This window comes from Salmo trutta, chromosome 35, assembly GCF_901001165.1.
Source record: "Salmo trutta chromosome 35, fSalTru1.1, whole genome shotgun sequence".
Classification (NCBI taxonomy): Eukaryota; Metazoa; Chordata; class Actinopteri; order Salmoniformes; family Salmonidae; genus Salmo; species Salmo trutta.
This window is the reverse complement of record NC_042991.1, coordinates 25,715,133-25,730,842: the sequence shown is the minus strand read 5'-3', so window position 1 is coordinate 25,730,842 and position 15,710 is coordinate 25,715,133. Positions and strand designations below refer to the sequence as shown.

Genomic DNA, 15,710 nt, shown 5'->3' with positions numbered 1-15,710 from the left:
GGACTAGGAGCTGACCAGCTCTCAATGAGCCACGTGCGTTCTAAATAGCATCACAATGGATTATTATTTTTTCCGGCACCTGCATTTGGAGTCATAAATTCTTAGTTGTTTTCTTCAGCAAGGCAACCTTTTTTAGTACTTCCAACAGATCTCTGTAACTAGATTTGATTAAAGCAAGATATCCCGCCCCATGGGGTGAGTCAAAGCTACAATAATTACGTGCTTTGTGAGGTCCACTGTAAAAGCTAAAATGGACACACTCAAAGAGCAATGGAAACCCAACGTGGGAACCCTCAAAGCTTCACAGCATCCGTCCACTCTATCTAAAGGAGGTCATAGATGCACTGCAAGAAAGCGAGAGCCCACTAGCCGTGCTCTCACAGCTTTGTATGGAGACCCAATGAAAGAGCTGAAGCAGTTGAGTACTCACTCAAACATCATTGGTATGCCCACTCCTCCTTTACTACACCCACTCCATGTATCAATGGTAGCAGCCTGTAACAGATGTTTAAGTGACTGTATCACATTGAATTGCAGATATAGGAGAAAACATACACCAGTATTACATGACAGAGTTTCAAAAAGAGAAGGAGGAGTGTATTAGAGCTGCTACTGAGAAGGCGTGGGGCAAGGTACACAAATATGCTGCTTTTTGTTGTTGAACATTGCGTTAGGTCTGGACTTCAATACTGTGCAAGAGGTTTTGCTAATGATAAGTCTTGCTTTCAGGCTGATATGGAAATTGAGAAAATAGTGTTAGAGACACTTCAGTGGGCCAGAAAGGAGAGAGAGCTCTTGAGGAGGAAAGTGGAAAATGCAAACTCTTATTTGCAGGTGTGAGGACACTTATAAAAGGAAAACAATTGTAATCTATAGTAGTCTATAGACATGTACAAATTGATAGAGTAGCCTACTATATCAATTGTTTCATAAAAAGCTGTGATGCTCAGATATTTGAATAGAGTGTAGGGTTGGCTATGTGTAAGCCTATGTAATCAATTGAATTGCCTCATGACATCCTCAGGAGACCATGGTTAAGTACGATATCAAAACAAAGCGCAAGATCAGGTCCGACATTGAGAAACTGCGCAAACGAAACGAAGAGAGGGCCTCTCAGGAGATCCGAAGGGCCATAGAGAAGATAGCCCAGCGGCATGCTAAGAGTGTTGTGAGAACCCGAAGAGAAGAGGAACAAACTACTGCACACGCTGCCACTATCTTGGAGATGTTGGTAGACATATGTGATCAGAGTGATAGCTACAGTATTTCAAAAGCAGCTCATGGGTGTAAATTGGGGCAATGAGTGAGATGTGTGTGCTTTTTATAGTCATAATTTTCTAGCTTGATGCCTGTCTGTCTTTGCCATCTTGGAATTGTCGTGGCAAACATGCTTGGCTTGACAATGATGACAACGGAGGAGTAGGCAAAATCTCAAATAGATCTGTGACCGGCTAATGATTTTCCTATTGTGGTTCACAAACTCATTATGTGATATGTTTACAACAGGGACTTCATGCTGCAACCGGAGGATGCAAAGGCTGTCGCCAGCAAGAAAAAAGATGAGATACTGGTGGAAGTGAGGGCAGTGATGATATCCAGCATCACTGGCAACATCGAGAGAACCCGAAGGGAGGAGATGGATATTGCCCAACGCAACATAGATGAGGCGGAGGGGCGGTACAAGGCAGAACTAACTACCTTGAAGGAGTCAACACAAGCGCTGGAGACTCTGCTGGACAAGACCATTAGGGACCTCCGTACAGCAGTAGCCGATAAGCAAGTATATATGGATGACCTGGAAGAAACAAGGGCAGCATTTCAACATTTCATCAATCAGCAGTTTAAAGAATTGAAGCCTGATCAAGCTGACTTTATCCTACCGTCAAAGAAATGTACAGGTTGAATGACAAGTGAACGAATAGAAGCCCAGAAAAACACGCGTCTCTTTGGCTTATCACAATTGGTCAACTGTAATAAATCGGATTATCCACATGCTATTTGTTTGTGTAATAATTGCAGTAATTTTGTCGGTTTGATATCTGATCGTGTGATTATGCCAGGCATCACAAGTACCTGTCATATAGGCAGGTCACATGTTGATTTCAACAACAAAACTTTGGTAGGTAAAAGTTTATTTTATAATCTTCAATGCCAGGAATGATTTACGTTGTCATTAGGATGAACTGTGTTACATCTCTTTGAAATAATCTGTGCGTGCATTTATTGTTCAATGGTTTATTTTATTAGCATTGCATGGTCATGAATCTCAAAATAATCAAATATAAATACAGCATTGCATTGATTGCCATCAGTTCACAGAATGTTAACAGCTATGCATCTCTCCATGCAAGTCACGTTGTCGTTATATTTCCCCGCCCTCCGATATTTGAAGTTATAAATGAAGGCTTGCAGCATCCACTCCATGGAATTGTTCAACCGCACGATACCCTGTTCGGAATGAACTCAATATGGCGGAAACAAGTGGACTAGGTCCCAAGTCTCTCGTCCAACCGACACTCAAATATAATGCTGTCTTTTAGATTGTTTAGTTAGGAAATATGAGAGGATCGATTCTAAATATTTTTCTCGCATTCCGGCAGGAAAAATAACAACGAAAGCTTCAACGTTTGGAAAGGACTGTGAACCCCACAATGAGCCGCCGCCACGCAACCGGTAAGAATCGAGTCAAGTGCACGATGCAGCGTGAGAATTTGTTACAAATTTACGAAGTCATTATGATGTTGCATTCAAATATCACGTGTGATGGTAGTGCTTTGTGTTTGTGGTAAATCAAGTGTGTAAAATGTGCCTGCAAATAAGCTCTGTTCTGATGTATTGTAGTGAGGGTAGTTTTGCTACTTATTGGCTGCAGTTGGGTGGGGAGAGGGATTGGAAGGCGCCGGACGCTCTGGTTTCTAAGGTTAGTGGAAAAACACCGATGAAATTGTACCCAGGCATGTTTCTCATGTACATTTTCGTTTCGCACAAATCCTTTCAGAATTCCAAGGGGCCTCCCCCTCCCTACCGCTGCCTCCAGATCATGTGTTGAACTCGGGAGCAGTAGTTTTCCCTGGTAGGCTAGAAATAATGAATCGAGTGTTTATTATATGTTACTATGTGCAAAATGTAACAAAACAATTGCAAATTATGAACTGTAACAATGTGCGCATGAAATGATTGGATTTCTGTCAACAGGTGCCTTTGATCAGCATGGATGTCCTCTGGTCATGTTCCCTGTGGATTCTCATGGCAGTCTTTCAGATCTAAGCAAATCTGAAGTGGTTGACTTCATACACTACTTTCTCTGTTTGTACAAGTATGTACCTACAATGTAATGTGTTTTTTTTTTTAACGATGTCCATTTAAGATTGCTCAACTGGAAGTCATGTTAAGCCTTACTGATGCCACTTTGTTTTTTAGTAAGAAACAGGAGAAGGAGAGCTTGGTTTCAGTTGTGGCTGATTTGAGACAAGCCACTCTTAATACAACAAGGTTCATCGCTGAAACTCTTCTTCTCCTTGAGGTATCTATTCTATCATTTTGCCAAAAAAATGCATATTTTGAATAATTTGAGGCAACATTTAATATTTTAGATGGATTGTAGGCATTGCTTTACAGTAATGGTCATAGTTGGTTCTTAAAGTAATGTTATTTAGTACACCTCAATCCACTTTTGCACAATTAAAAATAATAATAAGTTGATTTTGTCTGGGAAGTGTTGCTAGTTATTCTCAGTTTGTTGTATTGCTGTGTCCAGTTCAACCACAATGATGTTGTTCAGCACTTCATAGCTCCACCTCGGATTGGCCTTTCTGGTACTCCTAGCTCATTAAGTGTTCTTGTCTGTTGCTCTTTAGGGCACAATGCGAAGTGCGTCACTTCCTGCTTGGATGATGGTTATGGGCTAAAATACTGAAGTGGTGGCAGGGAGGGAGATCACATGCTGCATCATATGCCTTCAGTTATTTAATAAGCCCTAGTGGAATTGTATGAGGAATTGCATTATCTGAGCTAAATTGGTTAAGGTGTTTGTTTGGAAATCTGCCATACAATTCAGTGGTCTGTGGCTCTTTTTGTCTGATTACATATTATCATTTTGACAATCAAAATGGTAGACTCTTAATGTCCACAAACATACTGTGTGCATTTGATTTAGTCATTTTTGATAATGGTGTGTCAGTTTGTCCTCATTTGTCATGGCCACTGACAGAACCGTGGTGCTCATTACAGTTCCACATCGGGGAAGACATTCGTGTGCCCCACCCAAGTTGTACTACTAGAAGGTGTGGGATTTTGACTTGTTGTCATTAATTAATATTGACAAAAGTAACATTAATTTCTTTCCCCATCTAGCTTCATAGGAGGACTGTGCACACTGTATACATAATTCAACCGAGAAAGAAAGATGTTCTGAAACTTTTGTTGAAACTGCTCGTACCGTCAAAGTCTTATGTTGCTCCCTTTAAGGTAAGATGGGTTCACTGTTTTCACCTTGCATACTGTGTGTGTGTGGTGTGTGTGTGGTGTGTGTGTCTAAACATCCTTTTAATACCAACAGAGAGTTCTGCTGAAAGGGGTCTTTGACCTTTCCAACTACATTGATAGAAGCCAGTTGACTGCATCTTTAGGAGGCTACCTGGTTTACTGTCATCGGAGTTGGGTTACCTTTATCAAGGTTTGTCTCTTACAATCATTTACATGGACTGTTGTCATTTCATACTGTGGTATTTTGCTTATTGGTCAAGTGGAAAGTTATGCCAGTTGTAAAATGTTTGTGCCCATTCATTGGCATATAATCTCACCAGAATTCTCATGACCGTTTTCTTTCAAAGAATTCCATTCACTACTAGCATCACTACTCATTCTGTTAAATAAGCACACTGGACTTTTCTCATGATAAATCTTTGGCAATACATGACTAGTCTTGTCGTGTGTGTAATGTGATCTTCTTAAAAGGACAGTCTTGTTTGCCACAGCGAGTTTTGGCAGTAGATTATCTTAGGATCAGTCATAACGCCACTAATAGGTTTAACACACGGCAGCATTGTCCTCCTTTCCCCATCAGGGGTCAAAGGACGACCTCACTGCCTCCTATCCTCTGCTTTTGATTTGCTGCCTGTCTTGAGGATGAAATGACTAAGAGAGCAGGAGAACTCTGCTTCCAATCCAAGCTATATTATTTCTTTCACTAGTAAACATCTGTGGTAGATTCATTAACTGAATCTATCTGGAGAGATGGGTGTGCAATTAGTGATTCAACTGTCATCTGTGGGGAGATTTTTCATTTGTGAATCCATTCATGAGTTTCAGTGATGTGGCCCCTGACCCATTGTTACCTTGGTGAAGCTTGCGCAATTGCGGAGTGCAATCAGTGGACCTCATTACCAAGTGAATGGCGGCCCCCTCTCCTCTCGCCATTTGATCATATTCACTCATGTTTGACTGGGTGTTCACCCATGTTGACTATTCATTAGTACTGCTGAGGGAAGTCTGTTTTGAGATGCTGTAATTAATGTTTTCGGTTACAATGTTGTGCTGTTACAGTAACTAAATGGACATTCTTGGTAGATTGAGTAGGTGAGAACTTTGTTGTAGATTTAGCTTGTCTTTTGCCTATTGGTTGGTGATTGTACAACTTTGACAAGCATGTGAATAATGCCATTTTGAAGCAACAGAATTAACTTTATTGTATTTTTTTTCTACTTTCTACTTCATCTCACCCTCATCCTTCTAACTAGCTTCTTGGACTGTTTATATAGGAGATAGATGGCTTTGTCCAGGAGTTTCTCTCGGTGGTCCAGAGGCTCCCGTCCTCCATCTCTACCCTGCAGACCCTCTCCAGACAGCCTGTCCCCTCTGCCTTCACTGAGCTGAAGGCCTTCTGTTACACCAACGAGGCCAAGTTCCAAATGCTTCGGCAGTAAGAGACTCCGTTTTCACCATTGGGCTCTTATTCAGTTGGACATAACAAATGCCTACTTTGGGTAGTACATGTGTAAGCCGAGTTGATCTACACATATAGCGGCTGTACATATGCTCACTTTCTAAGTGCTTTTAATGGCTTAAGTTACCTGCCTCAAGTTGCAACGCCTTTTGAAGGATTTCCTTGAATATTTCCTTGAATCTATGGACTCTTGTGCCCCTGCAAAGGCTGAGTGACTGTATGTACATATTATGGACAGAGGACATGTGTAACTACTATCCTTGTGGTGTGTAGGGAGCTGGGGTTGGATGAGCTGCTAAAGCACTGTGAGTGTGTGGTGGAGAAGATGCGCTACCCTGAGAAGAACTCGTGCTATCAGGCCATGGCCGGGACAGCCCTCTTCACCAACACAGCCTTCGACATGCTGCAGAACTACAGCAGGTACTGTACTGTGTGGTTGACACTGCCGACAAAGTAAATGTAGGCAAGCTGCCATTTAGCCTTTTCCTTAGGGTTAAGGTGTGCATTTTATTTGTTTTTGAAGGGAAGACTTGCATATTTGACACCAAATGACTTTCTATCTAGACAAAGCTGTCAATGATAGATATTATGTAAGTAATGTATACAGAACTGTTCTATTTCAAGGTTCATCATAGTATTCTGCTACCTTCAACCCGGGGAAAAGACTCAATGTATCTTATTGTTGTCTTTGTTGACAGGATAACTGTGGCTGTGGAAAAAATTGAGTTGCTGTGGCAACAGGCCTTTTCCAAGGCCCACCTCCAGCTACAGGTCTTCCAGCTGCGTAATGAGGCACAGCAGGTTTGTTATAATGCATAACAATTACTCTAAAATGTTGTTAATTAGGGCACAAAACAAAAACATTTTAAAATGCTTTCCAACTGACAACAAAAATTGGTCGTTGTTAGTCCAGTCCTTTCCTGTTTGTCAGTTCTTCCATTTGGTGCCTAATGAACATGACCCAGTTCTCTTTCCTTATTCCATTTTCAGAGGCTTATTGAAGTGTTTAATTCTTTTTGCTTTATTTACCTCCACTTGCAGATAACGGAACAGATTAAAAGCCTTCAGAAAGAGAAGCTCCAGCCTTACAGAATAGAGATCTCTAAAGATGCCAGAAGGGCTGAGATGTTAACGTCAGAATTTGAGGCATCGATCTATACCCCTGCCATGGTAAGTATAGGCTACTCTGATATTTTCCTCCTAAGATTGGTACATTGCAGTATTCGAGCTGCTGTATGGATCCTAAATGACACAGCGGTGGTTTGTCCTCCGTCTTGTCAGGCCCTGGTTCGCTGTTCTGAAGATGTGATCCACACATTAGCTGAGATTCTGCCTCCTGGTTCTGTCCAGACCAGGGAAGAGTGGGTGCAGGCTCTGGACAGACTGAAGGAGAACTTCCACGCTGCTGTAGAGCTCCCTCATCAGACCCTCCGAGCAGTCTCTGACTTCTACCACTACTACAAAAAAGTAGTTGTCCACTTGCACTAATGTTTTATGATTCCTTATTGTGCATGCCAACTTTTTATATTATATTGAAGTGGTGATGTAATTGAAATAGACTACAATTAGAAATAGTTGAAATGACATTTGACATGTTTATCTCCTGTGATGTGCATGTGGTTTGTTGTGGTTAGACATTGTCAATTTAATCTTGAGTCATGTACTCAATTTCTTTCACCTCAACAGGCCAATAGTTGGTACAACTTAGTCCTGTGTGAGAACTTTCTCCAAGACCTTCTGTGGGGTGTGAACTACGACTGCCTCCCCAGGCGGCGCCACCCGCTGGAGATGCATGGCCCTGTCCCTGTGTGGAGGCAGGCAGTCTGTGACTTCCTGACAAACAACCCCTCCCCGGACATGGAGGAGCTGGTCCAGCTTGCTCACCTGGCCAACGTCATCCCTGACGCCCAGCTACAGCAGACTGGCAAACAGCTATCACAAAGGTGAGAAACTACTGTTGCATAATACTGTTTTATACCACAGTGCGATTTGAAATGCTTTAGGAGGGTATTAACTACAGACTTCCCTAGTTATTTGATCTGGTGACTTATCACAGTTTTTGCATTGACCCTGGCGCTTTCTTTCTTTCAGATGCTTGAATCTGTGTAAACTTCTGACCTGTCCAGGTGTAGTACCTATCAACGACCTCCAGTCTGCGCTGCAGTGGCAGTATGAGTTTCTGAGAGCCAACCACAGGGAAGGACCTGGGCCACACACTAACCTGGCTGTAGGCAGAGTACCTGATGCCAGTCTCAACATTCCAGATGTGACGTTTAGTCACAGTAGAACCTCTGGTTCCAGATCCGACTGCCACACTAAGGACAACATGCACAGCCACGGCTCTCTCTCCAACCTCAAGCACCATCAGGCCCCTCTGGGTACGTCTCCCTCCAGTGCCATCTCTGGGGCTGTGTCTGCTGTGGGGAAGCCTCCCTCCCTCAGCTCCTTTGACTCTGGCTTTGATGGAGCAGGAAGCGGCCACATGGAGACTGGCGCTGGGCGAGAGGGATGGGAGGGGCTGTCCAGGGTACCAGGCACCAGGGACTCCTTCAGGCCCATCACCAGGCAGCCCCAGATCCACGAGGAGAACATCTCCAGCGTGTCTGACTCTGAGGACCGCAGGGAGGAGTTTGACTTTGGATCTGTGGGCAGCACCACAAGGGCCAGCATTCAGATCATCCCAAAGATAACTGTGGACTCGATGCATTTTGAGATCAAGCTGAAGCGTTTGGCTACCCTGCCCCATAATCCATGGCTCAGTCTGCCTGTGGAAGACCTTGAGAACTCCTACACGGTCACCATCACTCAGAACCCATCACAGTCACCACAGCTGCGGGACGTCAAGAGCCCAAACCCTTCAGAGTGCGCCCACCACAGCGACCAATTATCCAACTGGTCCAGAGACCAGCCCACACAGACGGAGGTACAAGCCAACCCTCAGAGCAGAGGGGCACAGCCCCGCGACAGTATCCTACAGGCACAGGACAGCTTTGATGACTCGGAACTGAGTGCCATTCGGGATCCCCTTTCCAGCACCATCACAGATGCAAGAGATGGGCCGAACTACACTGCAGAGAGCAGCCCCACTCTACTCTGGGATACGTATGACTTTCACAACCCCAAACAGGACAGCTGTGAAAGGTAATGACACATTATGCTCTTGTCTCCTGACATGGTCCTCATAGGTGCCCATTGTGCCTAGTAAACTATGAAAGCCAAAGCACTCATCTTGTTGCTGTTTGATGTGTTTTGCAGGATAACCAGCTCTATGACTGAAGTCTCGTTAAATGACTGGGACCTGAAGGAGCAGGAGGGTCTCAGGAAGGTAGAAGAGATCTTGGACCGGGCAGCTGGAATACTAGAGGCATGTTGGTACAAATGTTCAATGGATTGTCTTCATGCCGAAGCAGTAAATGGTTTGGCTCCTCAGATTTGCACATTACTGAGATTGTTAGTAGTGACCTTAACCTAGGCTTGTGAAATTCCGGGAACGTTCAATAAATTCCCTGGTGTTCCAGAAATCCCGGATGGAGGATTCCCAGAATCAGGAGGGAATAAGCAGGAAATCAGAATTCTCAACCATGATTTCTTGAAATCCAGGGAATTTGAGTTCTGGGAATTTTGCAGCCCTCCCTAAACCATGGTGTAGGCCAATAGCTTGCATTTGTAAACATTTCACTAACTTTGTTTTTTACAGGAGGAAGAGAATGTGATGGTACAGGAGCAGATGTTGGCTGTCCTTCTGAAGACTGAGAGCACGAGCAAACCGTGGGAATCATGGGGCAGTGAGGCGCAGGTAAGTGTGGTAGGTCATGATATAAATGTGTACCTCTAGGTCAGATGTGGATCATGGAACCATTTAAGCTGGTGAACAATGAACAAAGTAGACCACTGTCCATACATTACAAATTGGATTCTATAAATTAGATTATTTAATTTTTTCGCAATAACAAAATGCACTTGTCAACAAATTATATTTCCCCCCCCTGGAGAGTTGTAAGAAAGTATTGTTTTCACAAGATTGAAAATAGATTTAATTTAATACAAGCCAAGTTTATTTTGTTTGGCGGACTTTAAATTGGAATAGATAATCAGCTGATGGGGATCTCCACTTTATTTTTCTGTTATTATTAATAACAATGTTTTTGTTTTTCAGATGACCTCCAGTGACCTTAAGGCACATGGTGTCCTGGGCCTTGATGACAGTCTTGCCTCTGCAGACACTGACAAACAGAGTGAATGCAGGTCACCAGAGGCAACCAGTGAAACTGTGGCCTCTGAACCTAGCATGGGCCACAATGGATGGCTGACGGAGACTGGGTTGACTGGTCTGATGTGCCCTCAAAGCAGCAGGGGAGAGTTGCTGAAGGAGCTGAGAGGACTGCACGTTCTAGATGAGCTCATCATGGAGGAGAACCTGAAGATCCACCAGCTTCGACGGGCTGAGAAGCAGTGCCCTGATGAAAAGCCCACTCAATCAGCGGTTTCCCGAAGTACGAGCAAGGAGAGGCAGGAGTTTCTATTAGAACTAGAGAGGGAGAAAAGGGAAGTGGAGGGGATGGAAAATAGCCTAGACAAAGAGATGACCAAAGAATGTCAACTCAAGAGGATGAGCAGAACCAGGAAAGTAGTGAAATGCTCAGTAATGGAAAGGACTTCTAAACTTAAAAACTTGGCGGACCGTGCACTCTGTGATAATCTTATATCAGACAATAGGAGCCAACACCACAACGTAAAGCACTTGCCATCCTTACCCCAAGACTCCATAAACCTGGATCCTAATGAATCCCTCAGTATTACTGCAACCCCATGTCCAGATTATGCCAAAACCCCTGAATCACAAACATGTGTTCAAAGTGTAAATGGTCAGTCCCCACATGGTGACGCTAATATATCTGGTAGTGGTGATGCTGTGGTAGAAGTTGACACCCCCAGCTACTGTGATCTTACTGAGCACAATTCACCACACGTTTTAATTCTACCACAAATCACTTCTGATCCCAATGAATCTATTGAAAAGGTTGGAATCCAAAGCCATGAGGGTACAGAGAAGAAAGATTTAAGATCTGGGGAAGCTTTTCAAAGTTGCACACCAGAAACTACCTCCTTTATACATGAAATGTGCCCTGAACATGGAGCATTTGACCCAGGTGCTAATGCCAACAACCCCCCTGTGCCTAAACCAATAAAGGCATCAGTTCCTGTGAATGATAAAGGTCAAGAACTCAGAATTCCAACCAAACCCATGTATAGAACTCTCTGCTCTGATAGTGATTCAGACCCTAACCCTAGGCTCACACCGCAAGTTGCCCTCAATACTCAACCGAAGCCTAAAGAGCGAAACCTCAAACCTACAAACAGTTCTCCTAGTCCTGTTCTGAGTCAAGATGTGAATGAACACAGAAGTGACAACAATGACAAACCCTTATCCGCTCAACAGGCATCCTTATGTAATAACCCTTTGGAGTTCCATGAACAGTCAACGCTAGGCGGCTGCTCTGTGGGATCAACATTAACGCTTGTTGGCTCTGACTGTGTTCAGATAGAAATCCACTGCTCCCAGAAATCTGAGGATGTGTTATTAACACATTTGGGGTCTAATTGTGAAGAGCTGTCTCGTATGTCTGCTGAAGTAACGTCTGGATCATGTGAACCAAGCGGAGCTGATGAGTGGAGAGAAGTAGAGGTCCCTGATGGGTTTCAGAGGTGTGGTACTGCCAGGAGATCACCTGTCAATCAACCCAATCACCACATCCCCACCAGAGACGTAAGGCTTTAGTTAGTCCACATTATTCACCATAGACCTGATTATTATACTTTATCTTTCGGTAAAATGTGAATTATTAGGCTTTTTTATTTTTTAGATGACCAATTTCAAGACCCCTATTGTGCTGGACACAGGGTCTGGTTTGATGAAAGCAGGGTTTGCAGATCAGGACCTCCCAAATACTATATTCCCAAATATCATTGGGCTGCCAAAATACGAGGTAAGGCAACAGCCAAGAATGTGGCATCTATACTCGTTGTTTTTCATCAAGTTAAGGTCGTATTGCCCCCCTTAGCTTTCCATAAGTGCAGACTTTCTTTGTAATTTGCCATCAGGAAATAATGAATGGCTACTTGGAACGGGAGACCTATATTGGACATGAGGCTCAACATATGAGAGGAGTCCTGGCACTGAAGTATCCCATGAAGAACGGAATTATACGCAACTGGGATGAAATGGAAAAGGTTGGTGATATATTGTTGACTTACTTGTATCCAATATTCTGTATGTGCTTTAGTGGTGCATTTGGGAGTACTGAAGCCATAGTATCAGGCTGTGGTGGTTTTGACCTTTGACCTCACTGCTCAATTGTCTGGTTTCAGATTTGGCACCACACATTCCAGCAGTTGCATGTGGAACCAGACGATCACCCTGTCCTACTGACCGAGGCAGCCATGAACCCACTGGCGAACCGTCAGCGCATGGTGGAACTCATGTTTGAGTGCTTCAATGTTCCACTCACCTACGTGGCCATGCAGGCAGTGCTGGCACTTTACGCAGCAGGGAGAACCACAGGTAAAACGAGCATGATTATATTCTCTACAAATGTGTCTAGTCGGTTAACATATTTAAGTCAGTTGTATCCCAGAGTAGAGGACAGTATGCTTTCAAAGACCTGTTTAAAGCTATAATCTAAGACTAGTTACAATTTGGTTGAATAATTTATAAGATGGCAGATGATCATTAGAGTATCTGTTTCTCCTACTAGGGGTAGTGTTTGACTCTGGGGATGGAGTGAGCCATAGTGTGCCAGTGTTTGAGGGATACTGTCTACCACACGCAGTGCAGCGCTGCACCTTGGCTGGCCATGATGTTACAATGCACCTTAAAAAGGTATTTGATATTAACGCATAATTATCTGTATTTATTCATGACAGGGACAGGGGTTTGGTCTAAAACAATTAGTTCAAAATTATGATCACTTGAAAACAATGTCCATTGCCTGTATTGTGTGCCGCTGTCCTGTGTACCAGCTTCTGCAAGAGCAGGGGTTCTGCATGCGCACTTCTGCCGAGATGGAGATTGTGAGGGAGATGAAGGAGAAATGCTGCCGGGTGTCCCAGGACTATGAATCTGAGCTAACCTGTGGAGGGTCGGCCAGCAGTGAGATGTATTACACTATGCCTGATGGACAGGTCGTCCACCTCAGCACAGAGCGGTTCAGGTAGCCATCTAACAGGGCCCCTGTATCCTCACTCTGAAGACTAAATACTCAACCTAATGAGTATGGATAATTAAGTGTTCTGCTTTGTCTGAGGAAATTGAGACTAAGAACTGTTTCCCTTTGCAAACGGTGCCATTTATTGTTCAGTTTTGATTATGGTGCTACCAAGTAAGCCTTTGGATAGCCACCAAGGGTTGGCTAAGATCTGTTAATCGGTGGCGTCTTCCATCCACAGGGCTCCTGAGATTCTGTTTAAGCCAGAGCTGATTGGACGAGACCATTACGGGATGCATGAGAGTATTTTCAAGTCTATCCTTAGTTCAGACATTGACCTCCGGCGGAGTTTTTTGGGGAACATTGTCCTATCAGGTACATAGTTTTTGGTTTATTAGTTGCTGAATAGTTGTCCACTCATCTGCCCATGTCTGAATGTATTTATTTCCCCTGTGAAGGTGGAAATACCCTGTTGGCTGGCCTGCCTGAGCGGCTTCAGAGTGAAATTAGAACCATGGTGCCTACAGACTTGCGGGAGTGTGTGCGGGTGACGAGCCCTAAGGACAGAGATTTCTCTGTATGGAGCGGAGGTGCCGTGCTGGCCAACTTGTCTTCCTTTGCCTCGGCCTGGATCAGCCAAGAGGAATATGAGGAATATGGTCCCCAGATTGTTTTCAGGAAGTGCTTCTGAGCTGGACTCGCCTGAAATGTACACATGTGCAATAGAGTATAGCTCTCCAATAGTGCCTAGTTTCTGTCTGCTTTTTAAACCTTTTTTTTATCATTTTCAATGGTGTTGTCTATGTACTACGTCTTTCAGCACTGACACTTCCAACGATCTGGCACTTTTTTGTGTGATATAAAATGTTTCTACTGTTGTCGGATCAGACAATACTTGGGAATGTTCCGTTTTATGCTTACTGTGGCAGAAATCCTGTCAAAGGAAGATGAACTTACTTGCTAGCTATAGTGCTTGTCAGGAATCCCCTGATCAGGATCTGGCCTTATGTAAAGGAAGGTGACTTATTCTCCTCTGAATGACTCCTAAAAAAGAGTAACTGGGATGGGTGTCCCTCTTGAAATATTAAGTTGACAAAAGGCACTTGAACCAGGTATTTCGGTGATGGTCGGGAAACCTATCTGTTTTATTTAAGGACCCATTTTGAGCCATCTTCTCAGTTTCTGAGGAGCTACTACGACAATGCCACGGTTCTGGCAAGGTCAATGACCAGAACTGTACGTAGTGCCCCAAATTTGAATATATTTTGTCGGTTCATTTTCCTATTTTAAGATGAGCTTTCTAAAGTTAATCTTGAAATTGTCTGTAAATATTTCTGTTTTTAAATTGGCTTTCTAAAGTTGTCTTGAAATAACTTAAACTAAAATGTCCACGTTATATTTTCTGTGTCCACTTGGTGAGATACTGTAGTTTTCCCTCCAAGACTTGTAGCTAAATCAATGCAGGTGAAGAGTTGATGCCACCATGCCTGAATGGTAGACTGACCATTTTACTTATCCATTTGAGTTTTCATTCTAATGTCTTGAGTCTGCACTTAGTGTTGATTTAGGGTACGTTTCATGTCCCAAATATAAGGCCTATATTGCGCAAGTCCTGAATTTTGTGTCATTCAGCTGTATACAATCACTGTTTATTGTGCATTGATCCTTAACATACATTTTTGTTTGATTGGGCCCTTGATTCAATGTACTAATATCTATTCTTGACTGGTATGATTTGTTGGTTCACATTGTATTTGACTTTACATGTTTGTTCACAATATATAGACTTTTTTTACTTATGAATATTGAGTGATCTTTCAACTTTAATGAATGGGTCATATCTGACTTAAATGCATGGTTTTTCTATTGTAAGTATTTTGACCGCAAATACCTGAACTTGATGAGAATGTTGAATTTTGTTTCATTGAGGCTACCTGATAGCCATGTTGGCTATGCCCTTAACATTTTGTTTACTTTGACTTCCTATGGACTATTCCTATGGATACTATGGACAAGCAATTGGCTTTTATTAGTTTAAATAACTAGTATTTTGATCAACCCCACTGTATTTACCGTAGACTTACTAGTATCTAGTGTGATTCACTTATTACATAGCCGGTCTTTGATTTTGTCACGATTTTTGCTTGTTCTCTTCAATGTGTTTTTAGAACTGCTATGTTTTTCTACTCTAAAGAAGTGGGGTTGCCATGTGATCTTAATCACAGGTCTTTTTAAATGGAGGTCTGAAGCGTTCCCTGTGGGAAATGGAAAGGCCTTATGAGGGCTGAAATATGGAGACTGATGAATAGTCGTCTCATTTATGTTAGTTCTTGGTGGTCAGAGGTTGCATTGAAGTCCCAGCCTCTCGGTTTTGATTGTATATTCCATGCTCGAGTCTTGCTATGATTTACTTAAACCAAGTTGTATGTCAGGTCTGTTTTTTAGAATAAATATTTTTATGTATCTGACTGTTGCATGTTTCCATTACATCCTCCATAAAAATGATCTGCAAAGTAATAACACTGAATGAGAAGCTTCACCAGTCAGCTGTACATTGTATC

General features: G+C 43.0%; 1 protein-coding gene across 3 annotated transcripts; it reads left to right on the top strand.

Annotated features, from left to right (window-relative positions):
• Positions 1–386: 386 nt before the first annotated feature.
• LOC115174932 (uncharacterized) lies at positions 387–15,617 on the top strand. Of its 3 annotated transcripts, XM_029733964.1 has the most exons (27): positions 387–443; positions 538–834; positions 1,025–1,231; positions 1,507–2,119; positions 2,601–2,673; positions 2,999–3,073; positions 3,196–3,316; positions 3,421–3,523; positions 4,354–4,467; positions 4,559–4,675; positions 5,760–5,920; positions 6,218–6,364; positions 6,643–6,745; positions 6,986–7,114; positions 7,226–7,411; positions 7,631–7,887; positions 8,036–9,085; positions 9,200–9,308; positions 9,642–9,740; positions 10,101–11,711; positions 11,809–11,931; positions 12,047–12,175; positions 12,314–12,506; positions 12,700–12,824; positions 12,965–13,155; positions 13,391–13,524; positions 13,608–15,617. In XM_029733964.1, the coding sequence occupies exons 5-27, from the start codon at positions 2,652–2,654 to the stop codon at positions 13,838–13,840; spliced, it is 5,532 nt and encodes a 1,843-aa protein (XP_029589824.1). In that variant the 5' UTR covers positions 387–443; positions 538–834; positions 1,025–1,231; positions 1,507–2,119; positions 2,601–2,651; the 3' UTR covers positions 13,841–15,617. The 3 variants fall into 3 exon arrangements, with proteins under 3 accessions (XP_029589824.1, XP_029589825.1, XP_029589826.1); XM_029733965.1 differs by lacking the exons at positions 538–834; positions 1,025–1,231 and having other exon boundaries at positions 413–443; XM_029733966.1 differs by lacking the exons at positions 387–443; positions 538–834; positions 1,025–1,231; ... (1 more) ...; positions 2,601–2,673; positions 2,999–3,073 and adding an exon at positions 2,719–2,920.
• Positions 15,618–15,710: the final 93 nt, after the last annotated feature.